At 37.3% G+C, this 20,481-nt stretch overlaps 1 protein-coding gene across 4 annotated transcripts in view; it reads left to right on the top strand.

Moving 5' to 3' along the window:
• Nucleotides 1-20,481, top strand: part of LOC147822779 (uncharacterized) — a 130,006-nt gene that overhangs the window by 78,693 nt on the left and 30,832 nt on the right. For 2 of the 4 annotated variants that reach the window (XR_015445074.1, XM_087195430.1), the window contains exon 2: nucleotides 20,242-20,322. Coding sequence is in view for 1 of the 4 variants with exons in the window: in XM_087195430.1 (XP_087051556.1) it covers nucleotides 20,242-20,322 (81 nt within the window). In the remaining 3 variants the exon portion in view is untranslated. Of the gene's footprint in view, nucleotides 1-19,368; nucleotides 20,323-20,481 lie in introns of all 4 variants that reach the window. The other 2 variants (XR_015445073.1, XR_015445072.1) reach the window with 2 other exon arrangements.

Genomic DNA, 20,481 nt, shown 5'->3' with positions numbered 1-20,481 from the left:
TCCTTTGTTTGTTTATCTGCAATTGCATGCCTGACCTTAGTTAAGTAAAACCTGATGAAAGAGAAGCAAGACTCACATCACCATCCACTCTTTCTTGTTTTCTTGGCCCACTAAGTACATTTCCCCAAGTTTCTGGCATTTCATTTGAAAATTAATTTGGAGCAAGTTTTCTGTTGCACATTTAAAAACAATTGCATTATAAGCTATTTTGAGTTTTGCAAGCACAGGTTTTCAAAATGGTTAACTTTGTGATATAAAAACAAAAATTTTCTGATTTCATAACTACTTTCCTTCTATAATGGTGATGAGTATTTAAATAATCTTGAATGAAAAGAGCACTTTAGAAGAGTCAGTGTACTATGAAGCTTCTCATGTTGGGATTTGGTATGTTATTAATCATAGCCTTGATTCCTGAAGCAGTCGCCTCTATAGCTTTAATCCTCTGTTGAACAAGCAAAGTAACTCTCCAGATGCTAATCAATGCTTGTATAAATGGAGGCAACCAAGTAAATTGAAGGAAAATGTCAAATTACATAACATTACCCTCATCACTCCTGAAACTATCATATGCTGTGGTCACCACCCCATTCTCAGGGGTGTGATTCCCCACACAGTGGAAGTACAAGTCATGAAGTTATAAATATTATATAGACTTATAAAGGATTGGTTAAAATAGGAAGCACATTCTAGATGAAGGGTTAATTGTGTTTTCACAGCTTCTCATCGGGTATATTTTGGTTTTATAGTCGAATACAACCACTTTTTAAAAAAATGTGTGCAGGGCTTGGGATTTAGCTCAGTAGTTCTGCCACCTCCCTCGCAAGCGCAAGGTCCTGAGTTTGATCCCCAGTACCCCCCCAAAAATGAGTGCATATGTCTCACCAAAGGTCTGAGCCCCCCGACCCCCGACTGACTGAATTCAAAATTTTCAAGATGAGGCCTAGAGGCTAAAATTTACATTAAACCACACAAGCAATTCTGACTTGTATCCAGTATTAAGACTCACAGTGCATTCAAGAAAATTTTAGTTTTTATTTCAGGCACCATCACTTTGTTATTCATACCTCATAGAATTATAAAGATAGTTCAATTAATAATCAACTTAAAAGAGTCCAAAATATCTGGGTGGATATTTTTGTACCCAGAATTTAAATGTATGTCCATTTGAATTCAAAACTTTCATACTTTCCATCGTCTCTGCTCATTTCTTTTACCCCTCCTACACTTTTCTCCCTGCCCTCAATCTTTGTAATTCTGTTTTTGTTTTCTTTACCTTTCTATGCCATAATCTGGAAAATGAGAAAAAAGAGTACACATATCTCACAAAAGGTCTTAGTAACAATGATTGCCTCAGTCTTCTTGTAAATATTTCCACTTGGAGAAGTTCTCACAGTCACTGAGTTGACAAACCTTGGTTTGGTATCCGTTGACTAATGGAAATGTTTATATTTTTTGAAATGTTTCATTTTAAAGAATGTCCTGGGATTTGCTCAAAAGAATATAAAAACCTGCTGTCCCTGTTTCCATTTCCAGACCCAGACATGACCCCAGTACATTGAAGCATCTGCTTTTAATTTTACATCTTTCCTATCTTAAAGGACATCTTTCTGAACTAGGATTTAAAGTAGCTCAACAAACAGCAAATGTGACATAAGAGGACAATGGCTTTGATTAAGAAGTGGCAGGCATTATAGAGCTGTATCTCTGGGATGTTGAGGAACGCAGACTTTGTATGTAACATAGACTTTGGTGGAGCCATCTGTATTTCTAGGCCTCTCATCTCCACTTGCCATTAGTCCCAGTGCATTTAATTTCTCATCCAACTGTGTTTCTTAAATAGTGCCAAATAAACACTGCCTTTGCTACCTGCTTTGTTCTTTGATTCATTTTTCTTCAAGTGTGGCATAGAAGAAAGAGGCTGTAACTAAAATCTACTATGCAAACTAAAAAATAATTTAAAAATTGATGAGGTATGGAAAAAAAGTTTGACCCTTGTCTTAGTTACTTTCCTCATTCTTGAGACAAAATACATGTCACCCACAAGTTAAAGGATGAAAGTTTTATTTTGGCTCACCCTTTCTAGAAGTTTCAGTTCATAGTCAGCTGGGTTCTAGGCAGGTTGGCATAGTAGAGGAGCATTGCAGAGGAGAAACAGTCCATGGAAGAGCAGACAGGAGGCAGCCAGCAGCAGCTAGCCTCCCTTTCCCTTTTGTCTCACCCAGGGTACAAGCCTTTTGAGTGGTGCCATCCACACCCAGGGTGGGCCTTCCTGTTACCTACAGGCAGAACTATGGTAAACCAAACAGCAGACTAACTTAGTACCACACACCCATAATCCACATTTACACACCCTAGATCCAGCCACCTCCAAAAATCCCCACCTATGGGAGCATGAGGCTTTGCCAGGATACCTAGACACAAGCCATAACAACCTTTTCTGGAACTAAGATGAGTATGTACTTTAGAAGTCAGACTACACATTGTAGTACTTGGTTAGAAGTGACTAGTTGCAAAGCCAGAGACCATAACTTCGTTTGAATAATGTGAGAGCTGAAGAAATCGACACATTTGGCAAGGGTTGAGTATTCCCTGTGTGACAAAACATATTTTATATAATTGATGATCAATAAATACTTAGTGAGAGCTCAAAGAAGGAGATAAGGAGATGCTAGAATGGACAACTAGAAGCATCAGGGAAATGACTTGCAGACCAAAACATCTACTTCTACACTTAAGACCATGTATGACCTTGAGCAAATAACATCCCTGAGGCTATGCTATTTTTTTTCTATGAAAATAGTGACATCTTCACAGGCTGCTGTAAACATGCATGAAATGCTATATGTATACATATTTTGTAAATTAAAGATTATAGATAAGCAAGCAAGGAAATAGCAAAACCTCACATCACAAATATGCAGTGTGGATTTAATTAAAATTTTGGTACAAAGTCACCAAAGAGAAATTAATAGGAGTGAAGCTACATAAACTATAAATATGTGGACCTAAAATGTCCTGCTGCTGCTGAAGACAAACCGTGGCTTAAGGTGGATAATCACTTTGGGATACAGATCATGTCTTATCAACATTTATATTTTCAATTCCAGTAGGATCTTCCCTGGCATAGATGTTCAGGGCATATTTGAGAGGACAGATGAATGCATGGACAGATGAATGTACAACGTAGTTCTGGAGCCATAGAGGCTCTGAAATGGAAAATCAGTACTTAATAGTCTATTTAGCATAGTCCAATAGATGTTTAAAAGGAAACCAAAATGATGACTTTTCTAAATATCTTGATAAAACCCACAGAATTTTATCTCATTTTCCAAAAAGACAGATGATGGCATGAAATGCGACTATGAGCACAAAGCTGCTCTGTGTGATTAGAAGCCGCATCTTCTGAATTAGTACTATAGTCAGCCAGTGAGACAGAGCAGCTATTAAATGATTGTCACAGCAGCAAAGAGGTACCCCATTCTCTTTTCCTCGCATGCAACATAGTGGGCATTCGGGTGCCTCCTTGCGGTGAGAACTCATATCCTTATTAGATTTGGGGATGAGGAGAGAGTGATTTTGTTGGGGATATGGTTTCACGCATAATTAGGAGCAATTATGAATGAGATGTTAGAGTTCCAAGATTTATTTGAAGCCATCAGTATTTAAAAAGGACTGATTGGTCATATCTCACAATTTATGCATTCATTTTGATAGGTTTGAGCTTTAGTCCTCTTAATGTTTTACCCGTTAACATTTTTTTCACAGAAATTATGTGTATTTGTAGGTAAGCATACAAATTATTGGCAAAGTCAAGTGAGTCACTCTTTGGTTCAAAACCTTCTTTGAAAGTTTGACCTCTCCTGTAAGGAAGTAAGAAAAAAATTTGACTCCTGGAGTGCAATGAGAATTTTTAAAAATTGACCCCTGAAGGGTAATGCATGTTATGGTTTGAATCTAAAATATTCTGCCAGAATCTCATGTATTTGGAAGGAGATTCGATCATAGGGGTACTATACTCATTGGTGGATTTGTCACTGGGAAGCTGGCTTCTGATGCAGTAAAGAATTGGTCCCTCACTTCTCTGGTCCTCAGTTCTTTGTGCCTTTTATGAAAGAATTCCATCAAGACACATAGGCAGAAGTATAGGTAGAATTTATTATAAAGCAGATATAGACAGAATTACACCTTCAGGTTAGAAGGTGGACAGTGCCATAACGGCATCTGCACAGAGTGTGAGTTTGGGTACATTTTTAGGTACAAGGATGAAACATAAATTCTTAATTTAGGCCAGGTGCCAGCCCAGGGCAGGAGGGTCTTTAAAGAACATTTCCTTCCCTGATGTCACTGGGCTGTAGGATATGGCAACCAAGAATGTTATGTGCATCATTTGAAACTAGATAGCCAGGTGGCCAGGTATCAGAAGGAGAGTACACACTGTGTAACCTTAAAAGGTCAGTGTGCTGTTGTGTGACTGCTTTAGGTCTGAATCTAAAAGTGACTGTAAATGTATTATACATTAATGTCTTTGTTTCTTTACTTATCTGCCAAGCATCCTTATTTTGGATATCCACTCTCCCCTTTATCTTTCAGGCCTGTTCATTATATAATTACTTGCTTAAAATTTCCCCCTAGAGACTAGGTACTCTAAAATCATTTAGAGTATTGGGCATTGTGTTATTCTGGGTAATTCCTTCTGAGAGGGGGCTTAGAGTGAAGGGAATTTCTTGCTGAATTTCAGGCCCTAGGGTTGGTTGAAGGGTCCATATCGATGGTTGGGTAAGAATGATGCAGAACCATCCAAAGACAGATTGACTATAAATGAAAACAAATGAAGTTTAAGAGACAGTTTATTATATATGATCCAAATATAAGGATTATAAGAACAAAGATTATAATGGTCATGAATCACTTTCACCATATTGATCAAAGGATTCAAGCCCATATCATTTTCCCAACACTAGGATCTGACATAGCCAAGACTTCTTCTTTTAAATAAGTACACAAAAGCTCCCCCCCCATAAACCAGCCCATTAGAAATAGTTAAACAAGAGGGATGGCAATTGAGTGCTCTATAACCAGATTTATAAGACTTCTTACATGTAACCACCAGGTAAGCATGAATGAGCAGCAGGATAATTATAATAAAGGCTCTGAGTAGGAGAAGAATGCTCAAGGTGCAGGCAGCCCTCTGTTGGAAGGTATGGCAGGGACAGAGAAGCCTTTATTTAACTGAAGAGTGGGTGAGCTAGTATTTTCAGACTCCCGGTGGTTGGCTTTCCCGGAATGCTGGAGTCTCTGGACGTGCTTCTCTTTTCCAAGGTCTTTGGGAATGAGGACCTTTAGAATGAGAAGCTGGGAGCTCCTGCAACTGTGATAGCTACTGAAGAGAGAAATACTGAGAAAGGACCCTTTCAAGGAGGAGTTAATTGATGAACTCATGAGCCCTTGCTACAGGTTTTAATGAGAACAAATGTTCAGGTTGATAGAGAGGCCTTTTGGTGTAAGAGGGGTAAAGTTAGAACCAGCAAGGGCAAAGGATATGATTCCCTAGGAAAAGGTTGGCTAAAATAATAGAGTAGGCCCTCTACACACTACCATAACCACATTATTTATCTTGTTTGTGGGACAATTCTTTTGAACAAGTACTTGAAGTCCTCTACAGGCTCCCAAGTGTGCTTATAAAGTCTGGATGGTCTCTCATAGCAGGAATGCTGTTCTGATGTGGGTCTTATTTGGTGCCATGTTGGAGGGCAAGTGACAAAAGATTGAGAGTCAGCGTTGTAGCTATTGGGCCACATGTGAGCAATGAAGAGGCTTAAAAGGAGCAGCTCTTAAGGCACAAAACCAACAAGAGCAAAACAAACAGAATAGGTCATATATACATGTTTTTATATTTTATCATTAATTTTTTTTTGGTACTGGGGATTGAACTCAAATCCTTCCATGTGCGAGGCAGGTGCCGGAAACACTGAGCTAAATCCCCAGCCCTATCATTAATTTTGTAAAAACTAATTTTATTGGTACTTTTTAGGTATACACTATAATGACATTCATCATTAGAAATTTGCACCTTTACGTAATCTCTCTTGGTTCCTATTTTTTCCTCATTCCCCTGCCCTCCCTTCAACGCCTCCATCCCTACCTATTTACAAAGACTTTGTTTCCTTTTTTTCATTTTCTCATATTAATTCCATTCCCTTCTTTCCTTTCCCCTACCCCACCCAATTCCCCTTCCTTTTTGTCCCTTTTCTTCCTATTTCACATTGTCTATTATACCTTTTAGTCCTTCTTTACACTTTCAGTTCCTCATTCTAGAAAACTATTTGGTATTTACATGTGTGTCCTATTTATTTCACTTAAGAGTATCCTCTCAATGCGTGTCCATTCAGCTATAAATGTCTCTAATTTCTCATTTTTGATGGCTGAGTAGTACTCCATTTTATTTAAAAAAAGCACATTTTCTTTATCCAGTCTCCAGTTGATGGGAAACTGGGTTGTTTCCAAGTTTTAGCTATTACAAATTGTGTTGCTATGGGCATGAGTGCACATATATCACTGTGGTATGATTCTTTTAATTCTTTTCAGAAGATACTCAGCAGGGGAATAGCTGGGTCAAATGGGACTTCCAGTCCTAGTTCTTTGAGGTATCACTATACTGATTTTCACAGTGGTTGCATCAGTACTCACACACACCAGGAGTGGAGCAGGCTTCCTTTTTCCCCACAGCCCCACCAGCATTTGTTATTGGCTGATTTTATGATAGCAGCCATTCTTTCGGGGGTGAGGTGGAATCTCAGCATTATTTTCATTTGCATCTCTCAAATGACCAGTGATGTTGAACATTTTTTCATTTATTTATTTGCTATTTCTACTTCTTTGTCTGAGAAATGTCTGTTCATTTCAGATACCCATTTTTGGATTGGGTCTTTAAATTTGGGAGGTCTGATCTTTTTAAGTTCTTTATAGATTCTAGATAGTAGACCTTTGTCTGAGGAAGAGCAGGTGAAAATTTTTTCCCACATTGTGGGTTGTCTCTTCACACTGCTGGTGGTTTCTCTTGCTGTGCAGAAGCTTTTTAATAAGAAAAGATCCCACTTGTTGATTGTTTGTGCTGGCTCATGGGCAACTGCGGTTTTGTTCATAAAATCTTTTCATACACCGATGTCTTCAAGAGTTCTACCTAACCTCTGTTCCAGCCGGTTCAGCATTTCTGTTTTAATATTTAGATCTTAAATCCATTTTGATTTTAGCTTAGTGCATGGTGAGATATAGACCTGGATTTAATCTTTGGCAAGTTGAAACCCAATTTTTCCAGCACCATTTATTAAAGAGGCTATTTTTCCTCTAGTGAGGGTGTTTGTCTCCTTTGTTGAAGATGAGGTGGATGAGCATGTCTGGAGTTGTTTCTGCATTTTCTAATCTGTTCCACTGATCCTCAGGTCTGTTTCTTTGCCAGTACCATGCTGTTTTTATCACAGTAGCTTTGTAATATAGTTTCAAGTTGGGAATTGTGATACCCCCTGCCATGTCTCTGTTGCCTAGAATTGCTTTTGCTCTCCTAGGTCTCTTCTGGTTCCAAATGAATTTTTACATTGTTTTCTCAAGGTCTGTGAAATATGCTTCTGGAATTTCAATTGGGATTGCATTGAATCTATATAATAATTTTGGAAGTAAAGCCATTTTCACTGTTGATACTTCCTACCTAGGAGCAAGGGATGTCTTTCTATTTTCTGATAACCCCTTCAATGTCTTTTTTTAGAGTGCTATAGTTTTCAGAGAAGAGGTCTCTGAATTCTTTTGTTAGTTGATTCCTAGGTATTTCAGTTTTTTGAATGCTATTGTGAAAAGAATTGTTTGCCCTATTTCTCTCTCAGTGAGTCTGTTGTTCATGTAGAGGAAAGCTATTGATTTTTGTGTGTGGACCTTGTATCCCACTACTTGACTGAATTTGGTTATTAAGTCTAGATTACTTTTGGTGGAGTTCTTGGGGTCTTCTTTATAAAGTATCGTGTCATCTGCAAATAATGACAATTTGACTTTTTCATTTCCTATTTTTATTCCTTTTATTTCTTTCTCTTGTCTAATTGCTGTGGGTAATGTTTCCAAAACTATATTGAACAGGAGTGGTGATAGTGGGCATCCTTGTCTTGTTCCTGATTTTAGTGTGAAGGATTTCAGTTTTTGACCATTTAGTATGATATTGGGTGTTGGTTTTTCATAGATGGCTTTTATCAGGCTGAGGTAGTGACCATCTATTCCAATTTTTTGTAGGGTTTTGTTGTTGGACCTCATGCTGGATTAGATTAGCGATGATCTCTTGAAGCATGACACAGTCATGAGAACTCCCTGGAGAACTTTATTTTCTGGCCAGGACTCATGTACACTCCAACCAAGATGGAGGACAAAAGGCACCAACTGAAATGAGGACTGCATATTTAAAGGGAAAAACTACAGAAAAAGTCCTTCCTCCCATTACCCTGGGTTATGGATTGTTGGAGAAGCTGGTTACAGAAGCCAGGATAAGCACAGTTAGTTCCTCCCATTCCCCTGGGTAATGGTTTGTGGCAGATCACCTGAAACACAGTTTCTCTTTATTTTACCTTGAGGTTACATGCATTGGTTAGGGGTGGGATTTTCTCCTGGGAGACAGAGTGCAGTTGAAAGTCACATATTTGGAAAATGCAGGAGAATGTTCTCAACATGGTGCTGGTATTGCTAAGTTGCTAAGTTGGGTCTCACATTTATCATAAAGGCGTGTTGAGATTTTGTCAAATGCTTTTTCTGCATCTTTTGAGATTATCATATGGTTTTTGTCCTTGGCTCTATTGATATAGTGTATTACATTGATTGATTTGCCTATGTTGAACCATCCCTACATCCCTGGGATGAATCCCACTTGGTCAGGGTGTATGATCTTCTTGATGATCTTCTGCATTCTATTTGCCAGTATCTTATTAAGATTTTTGCATCTATGTTCATGGGTGAGATTGGTCTAAAGTTCTCTTTTTTGGTTGGGTCTTTCTCTGCTTTGGGGATCAAGGTGATCCTTGCTTCCAGGAATGAATTTGGGAGTATTGCTTCCCTTTCAATTTCATTGAAGAGTTTAAACTGTAGCGGCAGTAGTTCCTCTCTGAATGTCTTATAGAATTTGGCAGTGAAGATATCAGGACCCGGGCTTTTCTTAGTTGATAAGTTTTTAATTCTGTTTTCAGTTTCATTGATTGATATTGGGTTGTTTAGAATTTAAGTCTTCTTCATTCAACTTTGGTAATTCATATGTATCTAGGAATCTCTCCATTTAGTCTGTTTTCCATCTTATTGGCATATAGGTTCTGGAAGTAGGTATTGATGATCCTCTGGATTTCTGCTGGGTCCATTGTAATTTCATCCTTTTCATTCCTAATTGCATGGATTTGGTCCTTTTCTTTCCTTTTTCTGATAAGGTTGGCTAAGGATTTGTCAATTTCGTTTATTCTTTCAAAGAACTAACTCTTGGCTTCATTGATTTTTTTGTATTACTCTCTTAGTCTCCATTGTATTGATTTCTGATCTGATCTTTATAATTTCCTCCCTTGTATGAGCTTTGGATTTGTCCTGATCTTCATTTTCTAGAAGCTTGAGGTTTAGCATCAGGTTGTTTAATTGGGTTTGCTCTGTTTTCCTAATGTGAGTATTCGCTGCTATGAATTTCCCTCGTAAGACTGCTTTCATTGTGTCTGACATATTCGGACATGTTGTATTGTCATTGTCATTTAATTGTAGGAACTGTCTGATTTCTTCTTTAATTTCCTCTGTGACCCATTGATTATTCTGTAGTGTGTTGTTCAATTTCCATGTGTTTATGAAATTCTTGCAGTTCCTTTTGTTATTGATCTCCAATTTCATCACACTATGGTCTGATAATATACAAGGGAAAACTTCAATTTTTTTCACTTACTTAAACATGTTCTATGAGCGAGTATGTGGTCCATTTTGGAGAATGTCCTGTGTACAGCTGAAAAGAACACATATTCTGATTTTGTGGGGTGGAATACTCTGTAAGCATCTGTTAAGTTAATTTGTTCAAGAGTTCAATTGAGTTCTAGTAATCATTACTTATTTTTTTGTCTAGTTGATCTATCTGTGTCAGTGGCATATTGAGGTCCCCCACTACAATTGTATTAGTACTTATTTGATTTTTCATGTTCATTAGAATTTGTTTTATATAGTTGGGCGCACTACTGTTTGGTGCATATATATTTATGATTGTCATCACTTCCTCTTGGATTGTTCCCTTTACAAGGATGTAGTGTCCTTCTTTGTCTCTCTTCATCAGTGTTGGGTTGAAATCCACTTGATCTGCAAAGAGGATAGCTACTCCTGATTTTTTTTTCAGGTTCCTGTCACACAGAGTTTGTTTTCCACCCTTTAACTTTCAGTCTATGAGTTTCTTTTTGAATTAATGTGTTTCTTTTATGTAGCATATTGTTGCATCTTGCTTCTTGACCCATTCTGCCAGTCTATTTCTTTTGATTGGTAAATTGAGACCATTAACATTGATGGTTATAACTGATGTGTATTGACTTATCATTGCATGACTTTTTCTTTTTGTTGGACTCTCCCCCTTTGCATTTAATTTCTTATTGTGCCCGATGGATTCATTCTGCTGTGCTTCCTGGGGTTGTGATCCTCATTGTCTTTTCCTATGATATTGTCTAAAATTTTTTGGAGTGCCGGTTTGGCATTCATGAAGTTCCTAAGGTGGTCTTTGTCATGAAAGTATCTTATTTCTCCATCAATTTTGAAAGATAGTTTTGTACATCAATCTGGGTTGGAGGCTGTTTTCCTTTAGGGCTTGATATATGTCACTCCAAGCTCTTCTTGTCTTGAGGATTTGCATTGAGAAGTCTGCTGTGATTCTGATAGGCTTTCCTTTGTATGTGATTTGTTTCTTTTCTCTCACTGCTTGTAGAATTTTGTTCTTCTGTTGGGTTTCTGGAATCTTAACTATTACATGTGTAGGTGTAGAATTTTTTGATCAAGGCTAGTTGGAGTCCTATATGCCTTACTTATCTGTATGTCAAGTTCTTTTCCCCTGCTTGGTAAGTTTTCTGCCATCACTTCTGTGAACAGTTTTTTTTTTTTTAAATGCCATCTGCACTCCCTCCTGTTTCTTCATTGACACTGATCAGTCTTATGTTATTCTTCTTTGCATCATCTAGCAGCTGCTGGACTGATTTCGCATGGTCCCTTACTATTTTAAAGAAATTTTTCTTTTCCTGATCATTTATTGCAATCTTATCTTCTATATCTGAAATTCTGTCCTCAGATTGGTTCATTCTGCTGTGTAAACTTTAAATGGAGTTTGAAATTTGGAAAACTGTTTTATGGATTCCATTTGTTTCCTATGTTGGGATTCCATCATGTACCTCGGCTCCTCTATTTTTTTAATCTGTGTCTTCTCTAGATTTATTAATCATGTCTTGCACTATGGGCAAAATCTCTGCTGTTATGTGAGAAATATTTCTGATTTCATTTTTTCCAGATCCTCTTTTGTTGCCAGTTCAGGGAGTCCAGGTGGTTGAGTATCAGAGTGTTCCATCTCATTTCCCTTTGGGGTTGCTTTAGGTGATCTGGAAGTCTGGTTTTGAGACTTGTTTACATGTCTTCTAATTTCAAGAGGGAGGATATGTGCTGCTGGTTCCCACGCGGCTCACCTCCTTGGTCCTGGGGGTGATGGTATAGCAGCCTGGAAGGTTCACTTCTTCCTCAGTACTGGGGGTGGCTCTCTATCATTATTTAAGTTTATTGGTTATCTATCTATCTATCTATCTATCTTATTCATTATATGGAATTTCTTCCTGTACATGATATATGGTTTTATTTTTCTTCCATTTCCCTCTCCTACCTTCTACCTCATTTTTCTTTCTTATTTACAAGAGCTTTCTTTCCACCTTATTTTTATTTTTCATTTTTTTCTTTACCCTTCCTTCCTTCCCCTCTCCCCTCTTCCTTGTGTTCCTTCACATTTGAACATTTTCTTCCTGTTTCACAATATCTATTCTACATTTTGGTCCTTATTTACACTTTCAGTTTCTCACACCAGAGAAACAATGTGACATTTACATATGTGTCCATTTTATTTCACTCAAGAATATGGTCTCTATGTGTATCCATTTAGCTATAAATATCTCAAGCTTATCCTTCCTTGTGGCTGAGTGGTACTCCATTGTATAAAAAACTCACATCTTCTTTATCCATTCATTGGTTGATGGGTATTTGGGTCATTTCCAAGATTTAGCTATTACAAACTGTGCTTCTGTGAACATGGGTGTGCATATATCACTGTGTTATGAGGCTTTTAATTCTCTCAGGAAGATACTGAGAAGAAGAATACCTGGGTCATATGGAAAAGGAATCTCCATTGGAGAAGGGTTCTTTATTCCCAACAGCCCCACCAGCATTTGTTATTGGTTGGTTTTTTGATTGGTTGGTTTGTTTTTTTCTGGAGTGAGATGGAATCCCAGTGTTGTTTTAATTTGCATCTCTTGAATGACAAGTTATGTTGAACATTTTTTCATGTAATTATTTGCCTTTGAACCTCTTCATCTGAGAAGTGTATATTCATTTCAGATGCCCATTCTTGCACTGAGTCTTTAAATTTGGGGGTTTTGATTTTTTTCAGTTCTTTATATATTCTAGATATCAATCTTTTATTGGAGGAATAGCTGGAAAAAAATTTCCCACCATGTTGGTTGTCTTTTTACTCTGTTGGTGATTTTTTTGGTGTGCAAAAGCTTTTTAATAAGATGAGATCTCAGTTGTTGATTCTTTGTAATATTCCCATGTAATTGGGATTTTGTTCATAAAATCTTTGTCTACCCCTATGACTTCAAGAGTTCCATTTGTTCTTTTTTTCAGCATATTTAATGTTTCTGTTTTAATATTTAGATCCTTGATCCATTTTGATTTTAGTTAAGTGCATGATGAGAGACATGGGTCTAGTTTTAGTCTTTGGCATGTGAAAAGCCAGTTTTTCCAGCACATTTGTTAAAGAGGCTGTCTTTTTTTCCAGAGAAGGTGTTTAGTCCCTTTGTTGAAGATAAGGGGGCTGAATGTGTCTGGAGTTGTTTCTGCATCTTCTATTCTGTTCTATTGATCCTTTTTTTAAAATCACGGTAGCTCTGTAGTATAATTTCAGATCAGGGATTGTGATGCTCCCTGCCTGCTTTTGTTGCTCAGAATTGTTTCTGCTATTCTAGATCTCTTCTGGTTACAAATGAATTTTAGGAATGTTTTCTCTAGCTCTGTGAGGTATACTATTGGTATTTTGGGATTGGGATTGCATAAATGTGTATAACAGTTTTGGGAGTATGGCCATTTTTACTATGTTGGTTCTTCCTACCCATGAGCAAGGGATATCTTCCCATCTTCTGATATCCTCTTCAATCACCTTTTTCAAAGTAGTGTAATTTTCAATGTTAAGATCTTTTACATCTGTTGTTAGATTGATTCCTAAGTATTTCATATTTTTCAATACTATTGTGAAAGATGTGGTTTTCTTTCTCAGTAGGTTTCTTTTTTGTGTACCAGAATGCTATTGATTTTTGAGTGTTGACTTTGTATTCAGCTACATGACTGAATTTTCTTTTTAAATGTAAAAGTTTCCTGGTGGAGTTTTTGGGGTCGCCTATGTAGAGTATCATGTCATGTGCAAATCATAGTTTAACCTCTTCCTTTCCTATCTTTATTCCTTTTATTTCTATCTCTTGTCTAATTGCTCTGGCTAATGTTTCCAGAACTATATTGAATAGAGGTGGTGGTAGTGTACATCCTTGTCTTGTTCCTGATTTTTAGAGTGAAAGCTTTCAGTTTTTGACCATTTATTATGATATTGGTTGTTGGTTTTTCATAGATGGTTTTTATCAAATTGAGATAAAAACCATCTATTCCAATTTTCTGTATGGTTTTCATTAATGGGTGCTGGACTTTGTCAAATGCTTTTTCTGCATCTATTGAGATGATCATGTGATTTTTGTCCTTGGCTCTGTTAATATGGTATATTACATTTATTGATTTGTATGTGTTGAACCATCCATGTTTCCCTAGGGTGAATCCTACTTGGTCATGGTATATTGTCTTCTTGATGACTTGCTGAATTCTGTTTGCCAGTGTTTTATTGAGGACTTTTGCATCTATATTCATTGGGGAGATTGGTCTGTAGTTCTCTTTATTGGTTGAATCTTTCTCTGGTTTTGTTTTCAGGGCAACATTTGCTTCTAGGAATGACTTTTGGAGTATTACTTCTCTCAATTTTAGTAATGAGTTGGAGGAGTAGTGCAGCAGTGCAGATCTTCTCTAAATTTCTTGTAAAATTCAGCAGTGAATCCATCAGGACATGGGCTTTTCTTTGTTCATAGGTTTTTAATTATCTCTTCAATTTCAATGACTATTACTGGGTTATTTAGAATTTTATATCTTCTTGATTCAGCTTTGGTAATTCATATGTATCTAGGAATCTGTTTTTTTTTCTGTGTTTTTCATCTTATTAGAATAAAGTTTCTTGAAATAGGTGTTTATGATCATCTGGATTTCTGCAGGATCCATTGTGATTTCATCCTTTTAATTCCTAATTGCATGGATTTGAGTCTTTTCTTTCTTTCTTTTGATAAGATTGGCTTAGGGTTTATTAATTTTACTTAATCTTTCAAAGCATCAATTCTTCTGTTCATTGGTTCTTTGTATTGTTTTCTTAGTCTCAATTGTATTAGTTTTTGCTCTAATCTTTATAATTTCCTCTCTCATATGGGCTTTGGGCTTGACTTGCTCTTCTTTATCTAGGAGTTTGAAGTTCAACATTAGGTTATTTGTGCTCACTCTGTTTTCCTGAGGTGAGCATTTACTGCTAAAATTTCCCTTGTGGGACTGCTTCATTGAGTCCCATAAGTTCTGGTGTGTTGTATCAGCATTATCATTTAATTGTAGAAACTATCTAGTTTATTCATTGATTTCATCTGTGACCCATAGGTTGTTCAGGAGGGTGTTATGCAATTTCCATGTGTTTATGAAGTTTTTGTAGTTTCTTTTGCCATTGATTTCCAATTTCATTGCACTATGGCCTGATAATATGCATTGGATAATTTCATTTCTTTTGCATTTACTTAAGGATGTTCTATGGGCTGTTATGTGGTCTATTGTGGGGACATCTCGTGCACAGCAGAGAAGAATGTTTTCTGATTTTGTGGGGTGAAACACTCCATAGACATCTACTAACTCCACTTGTTCTCAGGTTTGGTTCAATTCTTAGCTGATTTTTTTGTCTAGTTGATCTGCCTATTTGAGGCCCTCCATTACAACTGTGTTAGTGCTTATTTGATTTTTTATGTCCATTAATATTTGTTTTATAAAGTTAGGTGTGCCTGTATTTAGTGCATATATATTTATGATTGTTATCTCTTTTTCTTGCAGTTTTCCCTTAACAAGTATGTAGTGACCTTCTTTGTCTCTTTTGATCAGTCTTGGCTTGAAGTTCACTTTGTCTGCAAATAGAATAGCTACTCTTGCTTTTTTCCAGGTTCCTGTCACATGAAGTATTGTCTTCCATCTTTTAACTTTCAGTCTATAGTGCTTGCTTCAGCAGCACATATACTAAAACTTTCAGCCTCTAAATTTCATTTTGAGTTAAATGTGTTTTGTGAATGTAGCAAATTGTTGGATCTTGTTTCTTGATCCATTCTGCCAGTCTGCTTCTTTTGATTGGTGAATTGAGATTATTTACATTGATGGTATTACTGATATATATTGGCTTATACTAGTAATAGTATTTTCCTGTTGTTGGTTCCCTGTCTTTCCCTTCTGTTTAATTGCTTGCCTTTCCTGGTGACTTCTTTATATTGGTGTTCTTAGAATTGTGATCCTTGTTATCTCTTTCTAAAACGTCGTTCAAAACATTCTGTAGAGGTGGTTTGGTTGTCATGAATTTCTTCAGTTGCTCTTTTTTCATGGGAGTATCTTATTTTTCCATTGATCCTGAAAAATAGTTTTGAAAGGTACATTGATCTGAGTTGGAGGTTGTTTTATCAGGACTTGCAATAGTTCACTCCAAGCTCTCGTTGCCTTAAGAGTTTGTGTTGAGAAGTCATCTGTGATTCTGATGGGGTTTCCATTATAGCTGATTTGTTCCTTTTTGTCTCTGACAGCTTTTAATATTTGGGTCTTGTGTGGACTATCTGGGATCTTTATATTATGCCTTGTTGTAGTTTTACTTTGGTCGTGACTGATCGGAGTTCTGTATGCCTCACTTATCTGTATGTCCAATTCATTTTCCATGCTTGGGATGTTTTCTTCCATTACTTCTGTGAACAGTTTTTTTTATGTTCTTTGTGCTGACTCCTGCTTTTTCTTGACTCCCAACAATCTTAAATTGTTCCTCTTTGCATCATCTTGCAGTTGTTGGATTGTTTTTGCAAGGTCCCTTACTATTTTTAAGAGACCTTTCTTTTCGTGATCACTAAGTGCAATCTTGTCTTCTAGGTCTGATATTCTATATTCACTTTCATTCATTCATCTTTGCAAACTTTCAACGGAAATTTTCATTTCCTGGAAAACTGTTACCTTAACTCTGTCCCTAACACTACCCCTAATCCTAACCAATAACCCCTAACCCTGTCTCTAACACTATCCCTAATCCTAACCTCTAACCTCTAACCCTAACCCTAACCCTGACAAGTTAGATTAACAATATCAAGACAATCATAGACAAACTCAATGTTATTTCCCTCCTGGTCAGAAAAATTGAGCTCAGGAGTAGAAAGCAAAGTAGCAGGATTGAGATAACACCCTTTAATATCTAACAGAGAATCATTTGATGAGAAGTTTAGAAAGTGGAGACACCAAAATAATCTTAAGGGGTTCCTTTGTTAAAAGAACAGAAGTGGCTATGGCCTGGGTAAGGAACCCTGAAGCTATATCTTGAGGTTTATTTACTCAGTTACTTGTAACCAGTTTTTCAGGCTGTAGCAGTCTCAAAGCAGGGGTTTTCAGGCAAGAGGATTTTAATTTATCATAAGCCTGTTATTATTCTATTGTCAGGAAGGGGGAGTTTTATCACTATTTTATTTTATGGACTCATATAGGGGTTTATCCATTAGGTTATAACCAGAGATAAACAGCTGAGAGTAGCCAATTAAGCCCAGGAAAGCATGAAGTTGTTTTCAGGTGCTAGGGACCAGAAGGGCTTATATGGCCAGTATATGATTTCCTGAGAAAGCTTGTGCCTTGGGGTTCAAACAAACCCTACATAGTAGATTCTTTGGAATAGCAATTGGACTTTAAGTTCTGAGACTCAATATTTTCTGTCATCCAAGAAATTTAAAGTCTGAACCAAATTATCTTGAGGCTCTGTTACAGAAGGGAAATAGATAAAAAGATGATCTACATATTGTATGATAGCCCATTCATTAAGATTAGATTACTTCTAGCCTGGCTAAAGTCTGTCTACAAATATTGGGACTTTCCCTGAATCATTGGAGAAGGACAGTTCAAGGAAGCTGCTTGCTCCAACCCAGCCCATCAGTCCATGCCATGGCAGAAAGGAATTGGAACTCAGATGTACTGGTGTACAAAGTAAGGCATCTTTAAGGTCAAGGGTTATAAACCATTGGGTATTTGAAGGAGTGTGGCTCAGAAGATTGTAGGGGTTGGGAACTACTGGATATATAGGAATAACTGGCTCATTTATAACATAAAGATCTTGCAGTAAATGGTAATCACCATTGGGCTTCAAAGATTGGAGTATTACAAGGTGACTGACAAGTTGCAAGAGACCATAGTTAAGGAACTTGTTTATTAAAGATTGTAGCTCTGATTGGGCTTCAGGCTGAAAGAAATACTATTACATGTGGGAAGGCATGAGAACCTTTTAGCATAATCACTACTGGGGTAGACATAGGAGCCCTCATTCCAGAGACAACAATGGGACCACTGGACTGTCCTTCCATCCTCAGGACAGTAGCCCCTTCAGTGTCCCATTTTACCACATTCAGGGCAAGGTAATTTAGGAGATTGACCTGAATTGGAGCAGTCTCTCTTCCAGTGGCCCATTTGCCAGTAGACATGATATTTATTATTTCACTTACCGTCCTTGAGCAAAGAGCCAGTAGGTAACATTCGTCACCCTGTAATGCAACATGAAGCTCTGTGCTTTTGATCTTCTCATTCTCATTTAATCTTCTTTTTCTCCCATTTTTCCAAAAGTGGTATTACTCCTAAAAGTGGTAGAAGAGACAACAAAAACACAAAATCCCAGGAATACATGCCAGTATATAATGCCAAATACACCTAGTGGCAAAAACAGGAGACAAGTTTCTTGAACACAACAGCCTGAAAAAGCATATTGACTATAAAAACTACCTTGCCTGATGTATATAGTGCCACATATATTGGAACAATTTCAAGCCATGACTATTGCAGCATATTACAAACACAAGGCAAATTAAGGCTCATAGTCTTAACCTGAGAGAGTGACTGGCAGCATGCAAGATCTAATCTTACCACTTAGTGAATCAGCTGTATGAGTCACACAACCAAAAAGATGTCACTGGGAAGCTGGTCTTGATGCAGTGAGGTACTGGCCCCTCGTTACCTTGGTCCTTTATTCTTTGTATCTTTAATTAAAGAATTCAGTCAAGGCACACAGGCAGCCATATAGAATTTGTTGTAAAATTCATATATAGAGAGTTAATGGCTTCAAGTGAGAAAGTAGGCACTGACATGAATGTGTTTGCACCAAGCTTGAGTTTGGATATCTTTTTATGCTCACAAAAGTTAATCATGGATTCAGGGACCTATGGTGATTATGATGCTTATTGATATTTTACTTAGAAGTTACTTTGGGACTAGAAAATATCTTCCTGTACCTTTCAGATGGTTGATATTTCCTCAGGAGCTTTAATTATGTAAGGGCTCCATTAGCAGTTGAACACAAGACCACGTATGTTAGGCTCTGGGAGAAAATTTGGCTATACTTTACCCATGTCCTAAGACTTTGCAGGGTACTGAGAAAGAAATTTAGGAACGATAAGTTATTAATTTAAATCAGTTTACAGCCCAAGGCAGGAAAGTCTTAAAGAACATTTCCGTTCCTGATTCATTGGGTTGTAGGCTATGTAACTGTGCTGTATATCTTATTTTGAAACTAGATAGCTAGGTGGTCAGGTATCAGAAGGAATGTGCATGATGTAGAACTTCCAAATATCATTTTTCCCTGAACTGGGTTTCAGATCTGTAACCCAACAAATGATTATAGATGTATTATACATTGAAGGCTTTGTTTCTTTACTTAACTGGCAAAGAAGGCTATTTTGGATGTCTTTTCCCTTTGTCTCTCAGGCCTGCTAATGTCTAACTACCTGCCTAACAGACTGGTCCACTGGTGGGTTCACAGCTGGCATGTTGTGAGGAGGTGAGGCCTGTTCAAAAAGGTAGGTCACTGACAGTGTGACCTGGAAGCACATATCTCTCTCCCTGGCTCCTCCCTTCTCTACTTCCTGCCCATCATAATGTGAGCAAACTTCCTCTGGGGCAGTCCCTTCCACCATGCCATTTGTGCACTGGAGCCAGCTGACCATGGACCAAAAATATAAGCAAAATAAACCTTTTCTCCTTTAAGCTGTGGGTGCAGGGTATTGTGTCCTAGCAAGGAGGAAAGTGACTAAGACAATGAGACTGACAAGAAACTGTATGAAAACAATCCATTTCCTGTTACCACTCTCATGAAAAAACTTTCTTGTGTTATGTGAAGGCATCAAAGTTAATCCTTCTAAAAAAAATATCAAAAACCCAGAAGGAACAATGGTAAAGAGAAAGAGGTACAATTTCCAGCTGTATTTATGCCAATGGGACAACCCACATCAATGAAGGAGGTATCCTCATGACTGGACAGCCAGTCTCCAGTAATAAAATAATAATTATAATGCATAAAGTATAAAGGAGAGAGAACTGAGATTATGGGCAGTGCATGATGACTGTGGGATATGGAAATGACTTGCAGTCCACACAGTGTGCCTGGAATTAACAGGCAAGAACTCATTCCCTTAGTTTTTTCCATCTTCAAAATTTTAAATGGTAATGGGAGCAAATAGGAGGTCCTATGCCATTATTATGTGAAGAGTGGGTATAGAAAGACTCTCCACTATTTATCAACAAATATTTATTAACCTGACTCAGTATGCCAAGTATTTTTTTCATATGTTTGGATTCCAGTGATGAATACAACCAAATTCCTACCTGTACAGAGAGAGCTTGCATTTGGGTGGAGAAGACCAATGTTGATCAATTAACCAGGTAAATATATATTATAATGTCAGTAGGGATGAGTACAGTGAAGAAACATGAAGCAGACTAAGAAATAAAGTTGAACTGTCATGGACTGGTGAGAACATTTCAGAAGAAGTACCAGAATGCATCTCTTAGTAAGAGACTATGGAGGGGATTACTGAATGA

Source organism: Heterocephalus glaber, unplaced genomic scaffold (genome assembly GCF_053883595.1).
Source record: "Heterocephalus glaber isolate CG9 unplaced genomic scaffold, H.glaber_assembly_v1.0 deba00001608, whole genome shotgun sequence".
Lineage (NCBI taxonomy): Eukaryota > Metazoa > Chordata > Mammalia > Rodentia > Bathyergidae > Heterocephalus > Heterocephalus glaber.
This window is presented reverse-complemented; position numbering and strand designations above follow the sequence as displayed.